Raw genomic sequence first — 18,002 nt, 5'->3', positions numbered from 1 at the left:
CCGAAATAGCTACAAAATATTAAAAGAGAGTTGTATGACATTGCTGGCCTTCCCAGAGTAATGGGAGCCATTGATTGCACACACGTGGCACTCAAATCACCGCGCACCATGCATTCTATAACATCTGGAACGTATGTGCAGATTTCCCTGGCTACTGTCATGACTTACATTTTGACACAATCCACTGTGTTTAATTATTTCAGAGACCAAATACACCAGATGGCATATTAGTAGGTCAGTATTGTAAGACTACCGAGATAAATTCAATATTTGTAGTGTCACACACGGTTCTTGCATGTCACTTTTGTGCTATAAGTCATTAGATCCTTTTAAGAACATAAGAACATAAGAACATAAGAAAGTTTACAAACGAGAGGAGGCCATTCGGCCCATCTTGCTCGTTTGGTTGTTAGTAGCTTATTGATCCCAAAATCTCATCAAGCAGCTTCTTGAAGGATCCCAGGGTGTCAGCTTCAACAACATTACTGGGGAGTTGATTCCAGACCCTCACAATTCTCTGTGTAAAAAAGTGTCTCCTATTTTCTGTTCTGAATGCCCCTTTTTCTAAACTCCATTTGTGACCCCTGGTCCTTGTTTCTTTTTTCAGGCTGAAAAAGTCCCTTGGGTCGACACTGTCAATACCTTTTAGAATTTTGAATGCTTGAATTAGGTCGCCACGTAGTTTTCTTTGTTCAAGACTGAACAGATTCAATTCTTTTAGCCTGTCTGCATATGACATGCCTTTTAAGCCCGGAATAATTCTGGTCGCTCTTCTTTGCACTCTTTCTAGAGCAGCAATATTTTTTTTTATAGCGAGGTGACCAGAACTGCACACAATATTCAAGATGAGGTCTTACAAGTGCATTGTACAGTTTTAACATTACTTCCCTTGATTTAAATTCAACACTTTTCACAATGTATCCGAGCATCTTGTTAGCCTTTTTTATAGCTTCCCCACATTGCCTAGATGAAGACATTTCTGAGTCAACAAAAACTCCTAGGTCTTTTTCATAGATTCCTTCTCCAATTTCAATATCTCCCATATGATATTTATAATGTACATTTTTATTTCCTGCGTGCAGTACCTTACACTTTTCTCTATTAAATGTCATTTGCCATGTGTCTGCCCAGTTCTGAATCTTGTCTAGATCATTTTGAATGACCTTTGCTGCTGCAACAGTGTTTGCCACTCCTCCTACTTTTGTGTCGTCTGCAAATTTAACAAGTTTGCTTACTATACCAGAATCTAAATCATTAATGTAGATTAGGAATAGCAGAGGACCTAATACTGATCCCTGTGGTACACCGCTGGTTACCACACTCCATTCTGAGGTTTTTCCTCTAATCAGTACTTTCTGTTTTCTACATGTTAACCACTCCCTAATCCATGTACATGTGTTTCCTTGAATCCCAACTGCGTTCAGTTTGAGAATTAATCTTTTGTGCGGGACTTTGTCAAAAGCTTTCTGGAAATCTAAATAAACCATGTCATATGCTTTGCAATTATCCATTATCGATGTTGCATCCTCAAAAAAATCAAGCAAGTTAGTTAGGCACGATCTCCCTTTCCTAAAACCATGTTGACTGTCTCCCAGTACCCTGTTACCATATAGGTAATTTTCCATTTTGGATCTTATTATAGTTTCCATAAGTTTGCATATAATAGAAGTCAGGCTTACTGGTCTGTAGTTACCTGGTTCAGTTTTGTTTCCCTTTTTGTGGATCGGTATTACGTTTGCAATTTTCCAGTCTGTCGGTACCACCCCTGTGTCAAGAGACTGCTGCATGATCTTGGTTAGCGGTTTGTAAATTACTTCTTTCATTTCTTTGAGTACTACTGGGAGGATCTCATCCGGCCCAGGGGATTTGTTTATTTTAAGAGCTCCTAGTCCCTTTAACACTTCTGCCTCAGTTATGCTAAAGTTATTTAAAACTGGACAGGAACTGGATGACATGTGGGGCATGTTGTCAGTATCTTCCTTTGTAAAAACTTGTGAAAAGTAATCATTTAACATATTTGCTATTTTTTTTTCTTCATCTACGATTTTGCCATTTGTATCTCTTAAACATTTAATCTCCTCTTTGAATGTTCTCTTGCTGTTGTAATATTGGAAAAACATTTTGGAATTGGTTTTAGCTCCCTTAGCAATGTTTATTTTTATTTCTCTCTTGGCCTTTCTAACTTCCTTTTTGACTTGCGTTTGCAGTTCTGTGTACTCTTTCTGCGTACTTTCTTTTTGGTCCTTTTTTAATGCTCTGTAAAGTGCCTTTTTTCGCTGAATATTTTTTTTAATTGATCAATTAAACCATTTTGGCAATTTAGTTTTACATTTAGATTTGTCTACTTTAGGGATATAATTGTTTTGTGCCTCTAGTACTACATTTTTGAAGAACAACCATCCTTCTTCTGTGGGTGTTTTCTCTATTTTACTCCAATCTACTTCTGTTAGTCTCTGTTTCATACCTTCATAGTTTGCTTTTCTAAAATTGTAAACCTTAGCTTTTGCATGGAAGGCCTTGGTTGCAAGGGTGTGCTGTTCTTTGATGGGCCCAGATTCAGTTAAAATATGTTTGCCCACTGACGATGGGAATGAGAATGCAACGATGGGAGCCCAGCTAACAAGATTTAAGTTTTTACAGGTATCAGGCTTTTAAAGACTGTCACCCACACCTTTGAGCAGAAACTGACTCAATGAGAGCAGAAACTGACCCAAGACTGTCACAGCTACTGGAAGCAGGCTGATCTTTGGGAAACAAATTGAACATTTCTGAAACTGCAACAAATGGTTTAATGACTGTAATGTGTTTTAAAGAATATACAACTAGTAGAAAGTATTATTAGCAGATCTGTGTAATGCCTGTTGTGGTGTTTGCAGAACCAGTCCGAGCTGAGCCTGACATAGAGTTCGAATCTTGCTGGGTACGTGCTGATTTGTTAGACATGAATTGGATGATCTAAATGAACATGTATTGATTGATATACTCTTAGTCAGTAATCATGGTAATACTGTAAGTACTCCGTTTCAAATAGACCTGTATTGATTTAGGTGTAAGACCTTGGTAGCTAACTTACTGGAGAAAGCTGCTGAGCTGAGTAAAAAAGGAATAACATACTTTGAAATAAATATATACGTGTTCAGTTAGTGTAGAGGTTTAAATTAGAAAAATAATAAAAATCTTGTAATAGAAAAATTAAAAAGACTTAGAAAATGAGTGTACGGGGTAACCAGTTAAAAGAGCAGACTTATAGTCAGGTCGCTTATTTAAAGAAAGGAGTGAGTCAGATTTAAAGACGGTCTGATTTAAAAGCAAGTATTCTAAAGTGATGAAAACAGAATAATTGAATCAACATTTTAAAGTCTTAGAACTGCGGCTATATTTCTGGGAGCTAAACAAATGTATAGTTTAAACGACTGGGAAGTCATGTATCTTATTTGAAAAAGTAAAGACTTAATCTAAAAAGCGCCCCTGTAATCTTTTATTTAGATTACAATAATACCGCTATTAGAATGTTGTATTTAAAAGAAGCAAGACAATAAAATTAAAATAGTATAAACTGTAACTCTAACAGTAAACTTACTTAAGGAATACAAACTAATGTTGTAACCTCGTTCTCACCTGCTTGTATTACAGGCAGTGTTGAACATGACTCATCGGTTTTGGCCAATGAAGTGGGGATTTTTGATGGTCAGCGATTTAACAGCCAAGATCCTCTCTATAATGAGCGATCTCGTTACTATTAACAAACGGAAATACCTTTCAGATAACAGAAGATAGAAGTTTCTTATAAATAATCATTTTCTATATATAACAGAAATTAATTAGAACCTGGCAGGAAGAAATGGGAACGGAAAGCATAGGGCGTGTTAATACGTTAAGTTAGATATTGGTTTGAAATAATGAGTATTAAAAAATGCTTATGATAGTGTTTCATATTAATCAACCCTAAAATTATCAAAAAGCAAAGGTTGTCTTAAAAACCTGCTTTGACTGGATTTTGTATTAACAATGAAGAAGGTCAGTCTTCAGTCACTATAACACTGTACTATTCTAATATGTTAACAGTAGCCTGTGTTTAGATATAAATAACTGGACCTTCCATTCAGAACTTAAAAGATTTATCAATGGAGAAAAATAATATTACCATTTCTAGGAGCAACTGTTATACTGAAGTAAATTAATTAGAATACATCTTATAATACCATTTAAAGTTAAACTGTTGAAAGAACATAGTAAACGTTTATTATAACAGAAGCATGGCGTTGACAATATATTGTTGACACATTTGAAATAATGTTAATTTAATTAAATCAATTTAAAAATTAGTTCAATTTCTCCAACTAAACAAAAAGTGTATTTTAGACATTACAATATCAATTCAACCAAATAATATACATGTTTAGTTTATATAAAGATTTTACTGTAGTAATAGACAGAGGTACTTATTCACAGAAAAAAGCTGTAGAGTTTTAAAGTGAAATAAATAATTTTGGGGTCTTCAGTTTTTCTGTAGATGATTGTCTCAGACACACAGTATAATTCTGGAAGGGCACTAGACCTTCAAAAGATAAAGCTTGGTCTTTGGCTCCTCAAAGCAGGATTCGGTGTTGGCTCTTGAAAGCGGGATTTGCCAAACTTGAATGATAACCAACGGAAGGTGCTTTAAGAAAGACAGGAGTATGTATCTCATTATATTATAAGAAAGTAATGAGAGCTTAGTTATAAAAATTAGGATGTACACTTATTTGTATTGTATGAAAAGATACCGGTCCAGGTGTCTCTCTTGAATCGGCCAAAAAATTACTTATGCAGTGAATTTGGAACTGCTTACAGTGGAGTTTCATATTAATTAAAAAACTAGCCTTGACAAGTAAACAAGGTGTGTGAAAACCTGTACAATTTTTAGAAACCGAGAGAGAGGTCAAGCTTAGTCCATGCATGGTACAAGTTAATATAAGTCTATTATATTTAACATGTTTCATTATGGCTTAAATTTAAATGGAAATAACTGAACTGACCACTGCATGCTTATTCAAAGGCTTATGATAAACTCTAACAGTCTTTTCGTTCCATATTTTGTTAACATATCTGTATATGAAAGTAAACTAAACTGAAAAGGTAATGAGGTATGTTACTCAGAAGGAATATAGTAGGCTCAGGTTAATATAATCACAGAGAAAGTTGATGTTAAATATATAAAACAACATCTCTTTTTATACACATATAAAATTGTATCGTATTGCATTATATTGTAGCAGGGATCCTATGAACTTTGTTTCACCTGACTTTTTGTAGAAAGGAGGAGTGAGGAAAAAGAGAGCGATGAAATCATGTTCCAATATTTTTGTAAAGAAGTTATCGCTAATTGGTTTTAAAGGGAGTTGACCAGATCCTTCTAGAAAATAACTCAAAGATGGGAACTGTCAAGGCAGATTGATGATCAGATTTAATTGGGAGTCCTGATATATTCAATGGAGAGAAAATCCTATAAAAACCAAGGTAAAACCCCAGTCAAGTATTGCTCAACTTGCTAACTACAAGTTGTGTGATCCATGCTCTGAAGGCCTCTGAAAAGCTGTTTGTTTGAAGTCAAGTCTCTGTCTTTTTAATTATTTTTCAATATATCCTACACTACACTTCCATATACTGGAAGGTAAGCATATATTTGAATTTAATATCTCTTTTATATTGATGCATTGCTGTAAAGGTATATAAATTATGTTTTAGTCTTAAGAGGGTGACATATATATTGAATGTTCTAGAATTTAGCTGTGGGCGTTTTTAGCTTTATGCATGCATGGCCTGAAGGCTAAATATATAATAACCTTATCGGTATTACTGTATTGAAGTACTAATGCTGTTAAACCTGTAAAGCACTGGATTGCCCAGACTGATTTTTACTTGGGATTTATGGTGGTCTGCGCAACCAACCAATCCAATATTTAAAGCATTTAATAAACCGAAAAAAGCATGTGTACTGCTCTGATTCGTTAAAACTTTAAATTAAATAAGTTTGTGTGTTTTTCTTGATTAATAAAAAGTCATCTGGATACGTTGCAAGTCCAAGGCACGAACAATCCACTTACAGGCATCCGAAACATCTTTATGTCCTCCTTGAATGTCTCCCCTGAGTTTAAGAGTGTGCTCAGAGCATATATATCAATAAAAAGAGAATGGGCAAATTCTGACAGTAGTTACGAAAATATTTTAGCATTTTCTGTTTATGGTTATGAGTGAGATTTATTTACTTGTTTTAACCATTTGTAACCTTACATAACTTTTTGTTGCATTGCTAAAATAATATACCGTTATTTGTACCCAGTTACTACCAAGAAACGATAAATGCAACTGTAGCCCATCTGAACTCGTTAATTACTTGACCTCTACTACAGATTTTATTTGAACTAAAAACCTAAGAGTAAATAATGACATTGTGGTTAGAAAACAGCATATTAGATATTACAACAAAGTTTCCTTAGGTAATTTTGGATTTGCAATGAACAGGTGTACATGGACATACAGAATCACTAGGAATGTGACTGAGCAGTGCGGTTCAATGTGGAGGCGAGCAAAGAGTACCAGATAAAATGCATGATTAGAGGAATTCACAAGTCAATTAATTACAAATTGTGTGTTAAATTAGGGAGTTCTGTCATAATTTTAAAAGTCTAGTAATCATATAATGGAGTGTTACATATATGGTATACATGTATAATAACTATTTACAAACACAAATAGCACATATTTATTTATAGACTAAAATCGTACATACTAAAATGCATACAAAAGGAGATGTCAAGATAAAAAGATAAATTTCAACCAAGCCTACAAAGATGGCTTCCCCTTCTTTGCCCCATCTGCCAGTATTTTTTTCTTTTTAATCAAACAAAAATTGCAAAATGCACATTCAAAGAATTGTATATAGTAAGCTGTGGCAAAGTATTATTTATTTATTTATTTAATTTTTTAGGGAGAGCCGTCTCGCTGTACGCTAGTAGTTTCCTTAACAGCAAATTATGCTTTCATTAATTTTTCTTGATCTCATTAACATGCATTTTGATTAACGAGTTCCCCTTATCTAGTCGTTGAGACAGGAAGAGATGTATGTGACCTGCAACAATTAAGCTTTTTAACGAGAAATGCATTTATTAACCACCCAGCTGCTTATCCTGCGATTTCCACGTGGATCACATGCAAGTCCAAATTTGTCACAGGGATGGCTGTGGTGACGTCAGAGTAGATGTAGGAACTGCAGAGATGCACAGGCAGACTGGTATTTGAGTGCAAGCGTGCACTGTGTCAGTATGTTTATTTTGAGACAACAAAAATAAAATATTTTAACAAACAGAAAACACTGCTCACAAAGTGCAAAGTAAAAGTTAAAAAATAAAATAAAATCACAAACACAAAATGCACACTGAATCGATAACTTAGGTCAGGCTGGGCATTTCCTTTACGGACTCTTTTTATTTGGTTTCATTTTGTTTTCTCCTCTCTCTAACATACATTCCTCCTCTGAACACCCATCCAGAGTGTAGAAAACTGCAGGCTTTTATACAGGTGACCATCTCCCGATTAGCAAAAATTAATTAATGAATTAACTCAGGAGATGGTCACCTTCTGCACAAGGTTTTTTTGGTGTGTATGGGGCTTCCCCATCTACGCTGCCAAACAATAACAAAACATAATTTTTTTAAAAAATGCAAAATAAAATACATTCAAAACAAAACATGGCAGCGCCATGATATTTATACATCATAAATAATAATAATACAAAACATATATACAAGCAGGGCTTTGCCCTGTCCCCTTAAATAGTCTCTCCTGCTGACCTGCTACAGTGCTTCAATTAAAAAATAAGAAAAGTGTATTGTCCCTAAGAAATATGCTTGACAGCTGAGAGTGAAAAATGGATGCCTGTGTATCTAGAGAGAATAAAACGAGGAGATTTCTTCATTTATTTGTTGTTGTTACAGGTTGCAAAGAAGGCTCGTCAGGTTTGGTACTGGTCAAAACAACCTATTTATTTATTATACCACTTATTTATTGTACACTTCACAGATAATAATTCATATAACAGCGCTAAACACATGGAGTGGGCTGGTTTACTTGGACATCCTAGTCCATGTTCCAGAATACTCTCAACTGACTGTGCCTGGTGTTCCAGCGACTGGTGGTGGCTGGGCTCAAGCTGCACCCTGGCTAGTGCCATTTCCTGTAGAGGGATGTCACCTTCCTGGAGCATCAGGATGGCAGAGAGGGAATCAACACCAAGTTGGCGAAGATCAATGCAGTCTGGGACTGGGTGGCTTCCACTAGGGTTCCTGGGGCTCGCCTTATACTATCGCCGGTTTGGGGCCAACTTTGCTAGTATTGCTGGGCAAAGGAGAGCCATTCAACCGGACTCAGGATCGGTAGGCTGCCTTCGACAACCTGCAGGGATCACTAACTCAGTCCCCAGTGCTCTCCCCATCTGATGTCAGACTCCCTTTCATTTTGGACACTCATGGTGCAGTGGGTGTGGTGGAGAAACAGACATCACAGAGTCAGTGGTACAGGTGCAAATAACCCCAATACCAGCAATAGTAGAGGGTGTGCTTTATTTATGGGAACACAGTCCATCCCAATAAAACAAATTATAGGTCCCGATAGAGCGAGTCCCTCTCAGCTCTATTGCGTACTTGTGGGGTGGTGGAAAGTGCAGGTGCTCAGGTGCTGACGTGTCCAGTTTTGTTGTGTGGGGTGTGTGGTGTCCAAGGTGAAAGTCCTGGCAGTAGTGTGGCAGCTCCTTGTCGTAACGACTCACTCCGACCCCTGTCCTGACAATAAACAAACCAAAAACACGTAGCAAACAAACAAACACACGGCTCAGCAACCCAGGTTCAGTGTTACCTCCAAAATCCCTGCACTTGCAAATTGACCGCCCTTATATACCAGGAGACTCCACCCCATCATTAGCGCAACTCAGCACATCTGCCAGTTGTCTAATGCAGCACAGCTGATCAGTAATCTTCTCCCCTAATATGTTCATTCCTCCCTGCACTAAGATGGCCGACTTCCTTTTCCGCCTCTCTCGCCAAGCCGGCCCGTCTCAGTACAGGCGTGCAAGTACCTCTGCTTAGCGCCCTCTTGGGTCGGGAGGGAGATTTACAGCTCAGATCCTCACGCTGTCTGTCACAGACACCGAAGCCAGTAACAAGGGTATTGGCACGGTCCTTTCCCGCCAGGGCCTGATGGAGAGAAGGCAGTGTCTACTGTGTCACCCAGAGGAAGCTGCTGGCAGAGTAGCGTCCGTCCACCACATCCACTACTACTGTTGAGGTCTCCCGTTGACTGTCTGGACTGACCATGCTGCCCTGCAGTAGTGGCTAACATTCCGATAGCCGACAGCTGGATCGAGCAGCTGCAACCCGTCCACTTTACCATCCAGCACAGGGCTGTAGTTCATCACACCAATGTGGACTTCCTGTCCCATCGCCCCTACGCAGAGGAGGGCTGCAACCACTGCCTGAAGAGGGATGTCTGGGAGCAGTAGTCGTGGCCAAGCAGGGGTCAATGAGTAAAACGGTTGTTGTCTGTAAAGAACTGGCCACGGTGGATGCGGCAGAGTGGAGGCGCCAGCAGGGCTTGGACTGACCTTCAACTGGTGCTGCAGTGGCTGGAGAGACAGCGGAGCCGCCCCTGAGAGGAGATTCCATTGCAATTGGCAGTATCCAAGGGCCTGTGGTAACAATGGGCTGGCTTGGACATCTGGGATGGAGTGCTGCAACATCAGTTGCAGGAGCTAGCTGTCCAAGAGGTGAAGTGGCAGGTGGTGTTCTCCAGCTTGCTACAATAAGTGGTCCTTCGGGCTTACCATGGAACCCCCGGCACAGGGCAATTAGGGATAACTAAGACCCTGAGACGGGTTCAATAGGAGTTCTACTGGGGGCGTTGAGGACTGCTGACTCTAGAATCGCCTTGACACCGTCTACAATTTCTCATATGGCACGACGGCGCCAAATGGGAGGGGTGTTTAAGACTGTCTGCTTTGTGTGTGTTACCTGCCTGTTTGTAAACATTTTTATTTTTCCTGTGTTCATTCATTATTGTTTATTGCCTTTGTTTTATTGAACTGTTCATTCTTTGTGCCTTGTGTTACAATAAACCGTCTATTGAAAACCAAAATACCAGCCTGGATTGCTTCTTTTACCACCAAGTTACAATATGCTTTACATAACTGTCACCTTTTATAGAAGAAGACCTGCAATTTAACATTTCATCTTAAAGGTGAGCTCCTTAAAATGCATTTTCTTACTTGCAGTTAGGCCAGATATACACAAGCATTTTTTAAACAATTTTGGGAACTCAAACTGACAATAAGAATTGACTGTGTGTCTCAAATTGACAACTGGAGTTGTCAAACATTTTTTGATTGGCAATCGAGTTGCTAGAGTAGACCAATACTCTATTTTCACCAATTTAGTTGAGAATTTTTTTTTCATGCCTGTGTGTGTTCAGCCAATGATATTACATTTTCTAATCAACTGATTTTACTCTCAATTTTGCTAATTAAGAAGTATAACTAGTATGACTAGACAAGTGGATGCATGAGGAAACTTTTTTTGATTGATTATTTTCATACTAGTACATGTTTATGGGATGTTAGATGTGTGAAATATAAAGGCCACTATAAAAAGAAAAGACAAATATAAGGAATTACTCTGAAGTTTTGTATTTTGTTGGGTTAATTTTAAGTTTTTGCTTAAAAGAGCCAAATATATATATATATATATATATATATATATATATATATATATGATATATATATATATATAATATATATAATTTTATAATATATTTAAAAAATAAAATAAAATACTTTACAATGATATGCAGTAAATATAACTATAACTATATCATTAAAAATAGATACATATACCTTCAAGAATTCAGGCTTCAAGACATCATAAATCGGTTGGCAGGTTTCTGAAAAGAAAGCCCAGATGACTTGTCTGGATACTCAACATAGGTAACATAAACTGACAAATATTTCCCCTGTTGCCAAAAAGTTAGAGAGTTATTGTTAGAAATTGACCCCCTCATATTTGAATTTTATTTCGTAATGGTCGGATTCACTCGAGTCAACAAATCTTAAAATATTGACAGGGACATGTGTAAAAAATTACTGAATCCTGCAAGATTTATCAAACGCAGTTCCTGCATCAAAGCATGAGATGATCCATTTCTGTCTCTGCGACACAGACACTCTCTGGTACACACCAGTCTTTTGTCTTTTCAAAATTATTCCATTTACTATAGCAGTTGCTGAAAGATGTTTACTGCAAACAGTATTTTCAATTTAGGAAAAAGGTGGGCCTGGCATAGAAACATTATTTTCAGATATAAAAGCCTTGTTTACAACACCTTAGCTGTTGCTGAGGTCTTGCATTACAGTGCTACAATAATTCTACATGTCCACAGTGTTTTTCAATGGTCAGGTTTTATTAGGTTGCTAGGCTTCACACTGAAATGTCATTTGTAAATTCACTGTGATGATAAGTATCAGAGCACACAGTATCTGCACACTTTCTTTTCAGAACAGAAAATATTTCATTGAGTATTTCAATAAAATTGGCACGTTTATATAATATCAGAGCAGACCAGCTGGTAAACCCTTCACAATGTAGAGAGAAACAAAAAATAAAGCCGATTCCAGCATTTAACCTCATCCTTGTGACATATTGCTTCAAGTTACGTCACAGCTGACATTTCTTGGATGTATTTAATGAAATTCATGTTAACCTTTCTACATTATTAATGTGTTTGAAACAAACAGTTACATACATTTAAGAAAAACTATAGTCACAAATAAATAAAAGTGTTGCATCAACCATCAGTATAGTATCCTGTTAAAAACATGGCCTTGGAAGTCGGGGAACTTAAAGTTACATTGAGTATATTTGACTTCTCTAAATATTTGCTGTGAAAATATTTTTGTCCCTTGTTAATGTTTTTTTTTTTTTTTTTTTTTTAATGTTTTACATTTTACTATAAATATGAATTTTGTAATGTTTTAAACTGAAAGAAGAATTAAAGAAGAATTTAATATATATTATAATATATATATATATATATATTATATATATATATATATTAGATTTATCTCGATTAATCCGTTTTATCTCAGCAGCTTTATGGGATAAAAAACTAATATGCAAACTATTACATTTTTGTTTTTACTTTTGAGACTACAAATGTTTAAAATAAGGGTAATCATCATTACATTTTACTCCCCTGCCTAATTTATATAGTATTTAACTTCTTGCCATTGTTTTTGACTGCAGGATCTCAGGCTGTTGAAGCTCAATGCCAGCGGTTTGAAGTGCACTCTAATGCTGGTGGGAAGGTGCTCTTTTCTGCCGATAAAGACGAGATCAGCATTGGTGTAGGGAAATTAAGAGTGACAGGTAAGAATCAATTCTGTGCAAAAATGGTAATCCTGTATGTTTAATTGTCCTCAGATATAAATAGGATTGTTAGAATTTGCAACTGGGTTCATAAAGATACCACGTAAATACATGGGGTGCAATTGTTTTGAAAATTGGCGCTAAACTGTTTTGAAAGTTTAACACCAGAGAGCCTACTCTAATCCCCCCTCACAACTTCTCACACAATACGAACCTTCTCTCCTGTGTATGTGGATCATTTGAATAATCCTGACCAAATCAGAAACTATCACAGTCTATGGTAGCTAAGGAATACAAATGCATAAATAAGTAAATACAATAATTATTCATGTATACTGGCACAAGAATGTAATGTTGCTGGTGCTATATGAGGTACCCCAAATAGCAACAAATTTACACCCCTGAAAGAAAATATATATATACACACACACACACACACACACACACACACACACACACACAGAAAGTCTACACCCCCTTGATTTTTTTTTACATTTTGTTGTGTCAGTGCCTCAGAGTTTCATGCATATAAATGAGGATTTTTTCCCACTTATCCACACAACCTACTCCACACTGCTAAGGGGGAAAAAGTTTTTATTGAGAAAAAAATGATATATTAAAAATACAAAACTGAAAGATCATAATTGGATGTCTCCACCCCCTTGAGTTAATACTTGGTGGAAGCACCTTTGACAGAAATTACAGCTGTGAGTCTGTTGGGATAGGTCTCTACCAACTTTGCACACCTAGATTTGACAATATTTGACCATTCTTCTTTACAAAACTGTTTAAGCTCTGTCAAGTTCTATGGGGAGCGCTGATGGATAGCAATCTTCAAGTCACAAAGTTTTCGATTGGGTTTAGGTCGGGGCTCTGACTGGGCCACTCATGGACATTTACCTTTTTTTTCCTTAGCCACTCCAGTGTGCTTTGGGTCGTTGTCATACTGGACGGTGAACTTCCGTCCCAGTTTCAGCTTTCTTGCAGAGGGCAGCAGGTTGTCAGATGAGAAATATCCCCATAACATGATGCTGCCACCACCATGCTTCACAGTAGGGATGGTGTTCTTTGGGTGATGTGGTGTGTTGGGTTTGCACCAAACATAACACTTTGCATTTAGGCCAAAAAGTTCCACTTTAGTTTCATCAGACTACAAAACTTTTTGCCCATGGCTACAGAATCTCCTGAGTGTTTTTTTTTTTTTTTTTTTTCATACTTCAAATGGGATTCAAGGTGGGCTTTCTTGAGTAGTGGCTTCCTTCTTGCCATCCTACCATACAGGCAATATTTGTGGAGTGCTTGGGATATTGTTGTCACATGCACACTTTGACCAGTCTTGGCCATAATAGACTGTAGCTTTTGTAAAGCTGTCATTAGCCTTTTGGTGGCCTTTCTGATAAGTCAGTTTCCTTCTTGCTCGGTCATCCAGTTTGGAGAGATGGCCTGATCTAGGCAGGGTCTTGGTGGTGCCATATACCTTCCACATCTTAATAGTCATCTTGACCGTGCTCCAAGGGATATTCAAGGCTTTTGATATTTTTTTATACCCATCCCCTGATCTGTGCCTTTCAACATCTTTGTCCCGGTGTTCTTTTGAAAGCGCCTTGGTGCTCATGGTTGAGTCTTTGATTTGAAATGCACTTCCCGGCAGAGGGATCCTACAGGAACTGCTGAATTTATCCTGAAATCATTTAACTGTATTTATCCTGTGTTTCATTATTTTTGTTCAACTTTATCCTGCCCTGAAAATACAAGCGTCAGTTATTATTTTTGTACTATTTCTGTTGTAAGCTATACTTCGTGTAGTGACATCACAATTCTGAACTGCCATGATACCACCACACCAACACTTTTCGCACGTGGTCTGTCTTCATGGTTGCACTTCCCCCTCCCCTCCCATCCCTCCTCTATCTGTTACTTTATATGAATCTGTTTGCCTGGTTTTCATAATTCCCAGCAACTTGACTAGCTCCTAATATTGTCTATCCCTTTGCTAATTTATATACCCCCTCCCCGACACAGTCTCTCGCCACACCCCCCTCGTCAGATAGCAACCTCCCAGCTAACAATTTAATGTTGCAGCAACGTTGTTGCAACATTCTGGTTAGGTTGTGACAGCGAACATTTGTGGAATTTTCTTAACATCATCACAACATTGTGAAGTAATGTGGCGATGTTACATACAACTTTGTAATTATGTTGCAGCAACTTTGTGACAACTAAAATGTGTAACATTGTGATACCTAACATTTATACAACTATCTGATTTTTATTATTTATCTGGCAATACTGTCCATTTATTGTCCAATGTAACTAGCTATAACAAACAAAAGTAGTAGTAATAATGGTAATGTTTATCTAAGAGTATTGGTAATATGTGTTTCGAATAAGTGTGTCAAATGGCCCCATAATCCTCGTACACTTTAAGAAAAGACTGACTTTATTTTTACTGCATGAAATAAGCTTTAAGGCTTCATTGTCTGGTATCTTTGCTTTATTTCTAAGAGGCAGTACTATATAATAAAATATAATTATATTGTATGGAAAAAATGACAACCATATATGAACTAATGTAATTCACCGTCTAGCCAAAAATATATGGCAGATGTGTCGATATCTAAAAATTCAAAAATCACAAGCCACAAAAATAAAAATAAAAAAAACACTGCCATGTTAAAAGTCCAATAAAAACCACCAGGTTGCATTTACTAAAAACTACCTGTGTTTCACTGCTTAAAAATAAATGAATATAAATCATTGTGTATCCGATTGTGTATCAGGGTTCATTGTAGGCAGTGTGTCCTTGCGAGCAGGCTCCTACAAACGTAAAACACAACAAAAACTACAATTAATTTTCAAACAAACTTGTAAAACAAAAACAGCCAACTGCATTTAAACTCCCATTTGTGTACATGTTATGATAATTGTATATTAAATAAAAAATAAATAAATAAATAAAAACTATGCATATCAACATGTAGGCCCACAGTAAGCATTCCTTGTCAATTAAATACAAGCAATGTTTATTTTTAAATATACACCCTTAAGTCATTAAATTGAACATTTCTTAAATTAAACTGAGTTCTACTGACAACATTTCTCCCAAATTCCAAATAAAAATATTGTCATTTAGAGCATTTATTTGCAGAAAATGACAACTGGTCAAAATAACAAAAAAGATGCAGTGTTGTCAGATCTCGAATAATTCAAAGAAAATAAGTTCATATTCATTTTTAAACAACACAATACTAATGTTTTAACTTAGGAAAAGTTCAGAAATCAATATTTGGTGGAATAACCCTGATTTTCAATCACAGCTTTCATGCGTCTTGGCATGCTCTCCACCAGTCTTTCACATTGATGTTGGGTGACTTCATGCCACTCCTGGCGCAAAAATTCAAGCAGCTCGGCTTTGTTTGATGGCTTGTGACCATCCATCTTCCTCTTGATCACATTCCAGAGGTTTTCAGGGGTTCAGGTCTGGAGATTGGGCTGGCCATGACAGGGTCTTGATCTGGTGGTCCTCCATCCACACCTTGATTGACCTGGCTGTGTAGCATGGAGCATTGTCCTGCTGGAAAAACCAATCCTCAGAGTTGGGGAACATTGTCAGAGCAGAAGGAAGCAAGTTTTCTTCCAGGACAACCTTGTACTTGGCTTGATTCATGCGTCCTTCACAAAGACAAATCTGCCTGATTCCAGCCTTGCTGAAGCACCCCCAGATCATCATCGATCCTTCACCACATTTCACAGTGGGTGCAAGACACTGTGGCTTGTAGGCCTGTCCAGGTCTCCGTCTAACCATTGGATGACCAGGTGTTGGGCAAAGCTGAAAATTGGACTCATCAGAGAAGATGACCTTACTCCAGTCCTCTATGGTCCAATCCTTATGGTCTTTTGCAAACCTCAGCCTGGCTTCTCATTGATGAAGGGCTTTTTTCAAGCTTTGCACGATTTCAGCCCTGCCCCTAGGAGCCTGTTTCGAACCGTCCTCGCCGTGCACTTCACCCCAGCTGCCGTTTGCCATTCTTTTTGTAGGTCACTTGATGTCATCCTACGGTTGCTGAGTGACATTTGAATGAGTTGGCGGTCATCCCGGACAGTGGAGAGTCGTTTTCGCCCTCTGCCGGTCTGTAGCTTTGTTGTCCCCAATGTGTGCTGCTTGACCCTGTTCTTATGAACCGCCGTCTTTGAAATTTTAAGGATGGAAGCAACCCGACGCTCACTGTATCCCTCTGCCAGTAAAGCCAGAATTGAACCCTTCTTTTCCTCACTCAAAACTTTCCTTTTCAACTCTTTGGGCATGGCCAATAGTTATTTTTTTATTCCAATTACTTTTGAGGTATTACTAGCACTGTTTTGCCATCCAGCTGGTCCTATTGCAAGAGTATAGTGATGACCACAGGAGTGGTTTTTATACTTTTCCTCGTTAAATAAGATTTGGTTCAGGTGATCCCCTAATCAGTACCTCATTCAGTAGAATGAGGTGTGCCTGTGTTGGAATTCAACAGACACTGGAATGGAATGGCTGCCATACATGTAGAGATGCTGATTTAAGAAAAATTTGCAGTGGTCTCTTAATTTTTTCCAGAGCTGTATGTGTGTGTGTGTGTGTGTGTATATATATATTAATATATATATATATATATATATATATATATATATATATATATATATACATACACACAAACACACACACAGTACTGTGCAAAAGTTTTAGGCAGGTGTGAAAAAATGCTATAAAGTAAGAATGCTTTCAAAAATAGACATGTTATTAGTTTATATTTATCAATTAACACAATGCAGAGTGAGTGAACAGAAGAAAAATATATATCAAATCAATATTTGGTGTGACCACCATTTGCCTTCAAAACAGCATCAGTTCTTCTAGGTACACTTGCACACAGTTTTTGAAGGAACTCGGCAGGTAGGTTGGCCCAAACATCTTGAAGAACTAACCACAGTTCTTCTGTGGATTTAGGCAGCCTCAGTTGCTTCTCTCTCTTCATGTAATCCCAGACAGACTCGATGATGTTGAGATCAGGGCTCTGTGGGGGCCATACCATCACTTCTAGGACTCCTTGATCTTCTTTACGCTGAAGATGGTTCTTAATGACTTTCGCTATATGTTTGGGGTCGTTGTCATGCTGCAGAATAAATTTGGGGCCAATCAGATGCCTCCCTGATGGTATTGCATGATGGATAAGTATCTGCCTGTACTTCTCAGCATTGAGGAGACCATTCATTCTGACCAAATCCCCAACTCCACTTGCAGAAATGCAACCCCAAACTTGCAAGGAACCTCCACCATGCTTCATTTTTGCCTGCAGACATTCATTCGTATACCGCTCTCCAGCCCTTTGGCGAACAAACTGCCTTCTGCTACAGCCAAATATTTCACATTTTGACTCATCAGTCCACAGCACCTGCTGCCATTTTTCTGCACTCCAGTTCTTGTGTTTTCATGCATAGTTGAGTCGCTTCGCCTTGTTTCCACGTCAGAGGTATGGCTTTTTGGCCGCAAGTCTTCCATGAAGGCCACTTCTGACCAGA

The 18,002-nt window shown here is 37.7% G+C and overlaps 1 protein-coding gene across 1 annotated transcript in view; it reads left to right on the top strand.

Annotated features, from left to right (window-relative positions):
- The window catches only part of LOC121328107 (zeta-sarcoglycan-like), a 154,902-nt gene that overhangs the window by 73,295 nt on the left and 63,605 nt on the right, over positions 1-18,002 (top strand). The window contains exon 5 of the mRNA XM_041272605.1: positions 12,327-12,449. Within this exon, the coding sequence (XP_041128539.1) occupies positions 12,327-12,449 (123 nt within the window). The remainder of the gene's footprint in view (positions 1-12,326; positions 12,450-18,002) is intronic.

This window comes from Polyodon spathula, chromosome 2 (assembly GCF_017654505.1).
Source record: "Polyodon spathula isolate WHYD16114869_AA chromosome 2, ASM1765450v1, whole genome shotgun sequence".
NCBI classification, from domain to species: domain Eukaryota; kingdom Metazoa; phylum Chordata; class Actinopteri; order Acipenseriformes; family Polyodontidae; genus Polyodon; species Polyodon spathula.
This window is presented reverse-complemented; position numbering and strand designations above follow the sequence as displayed.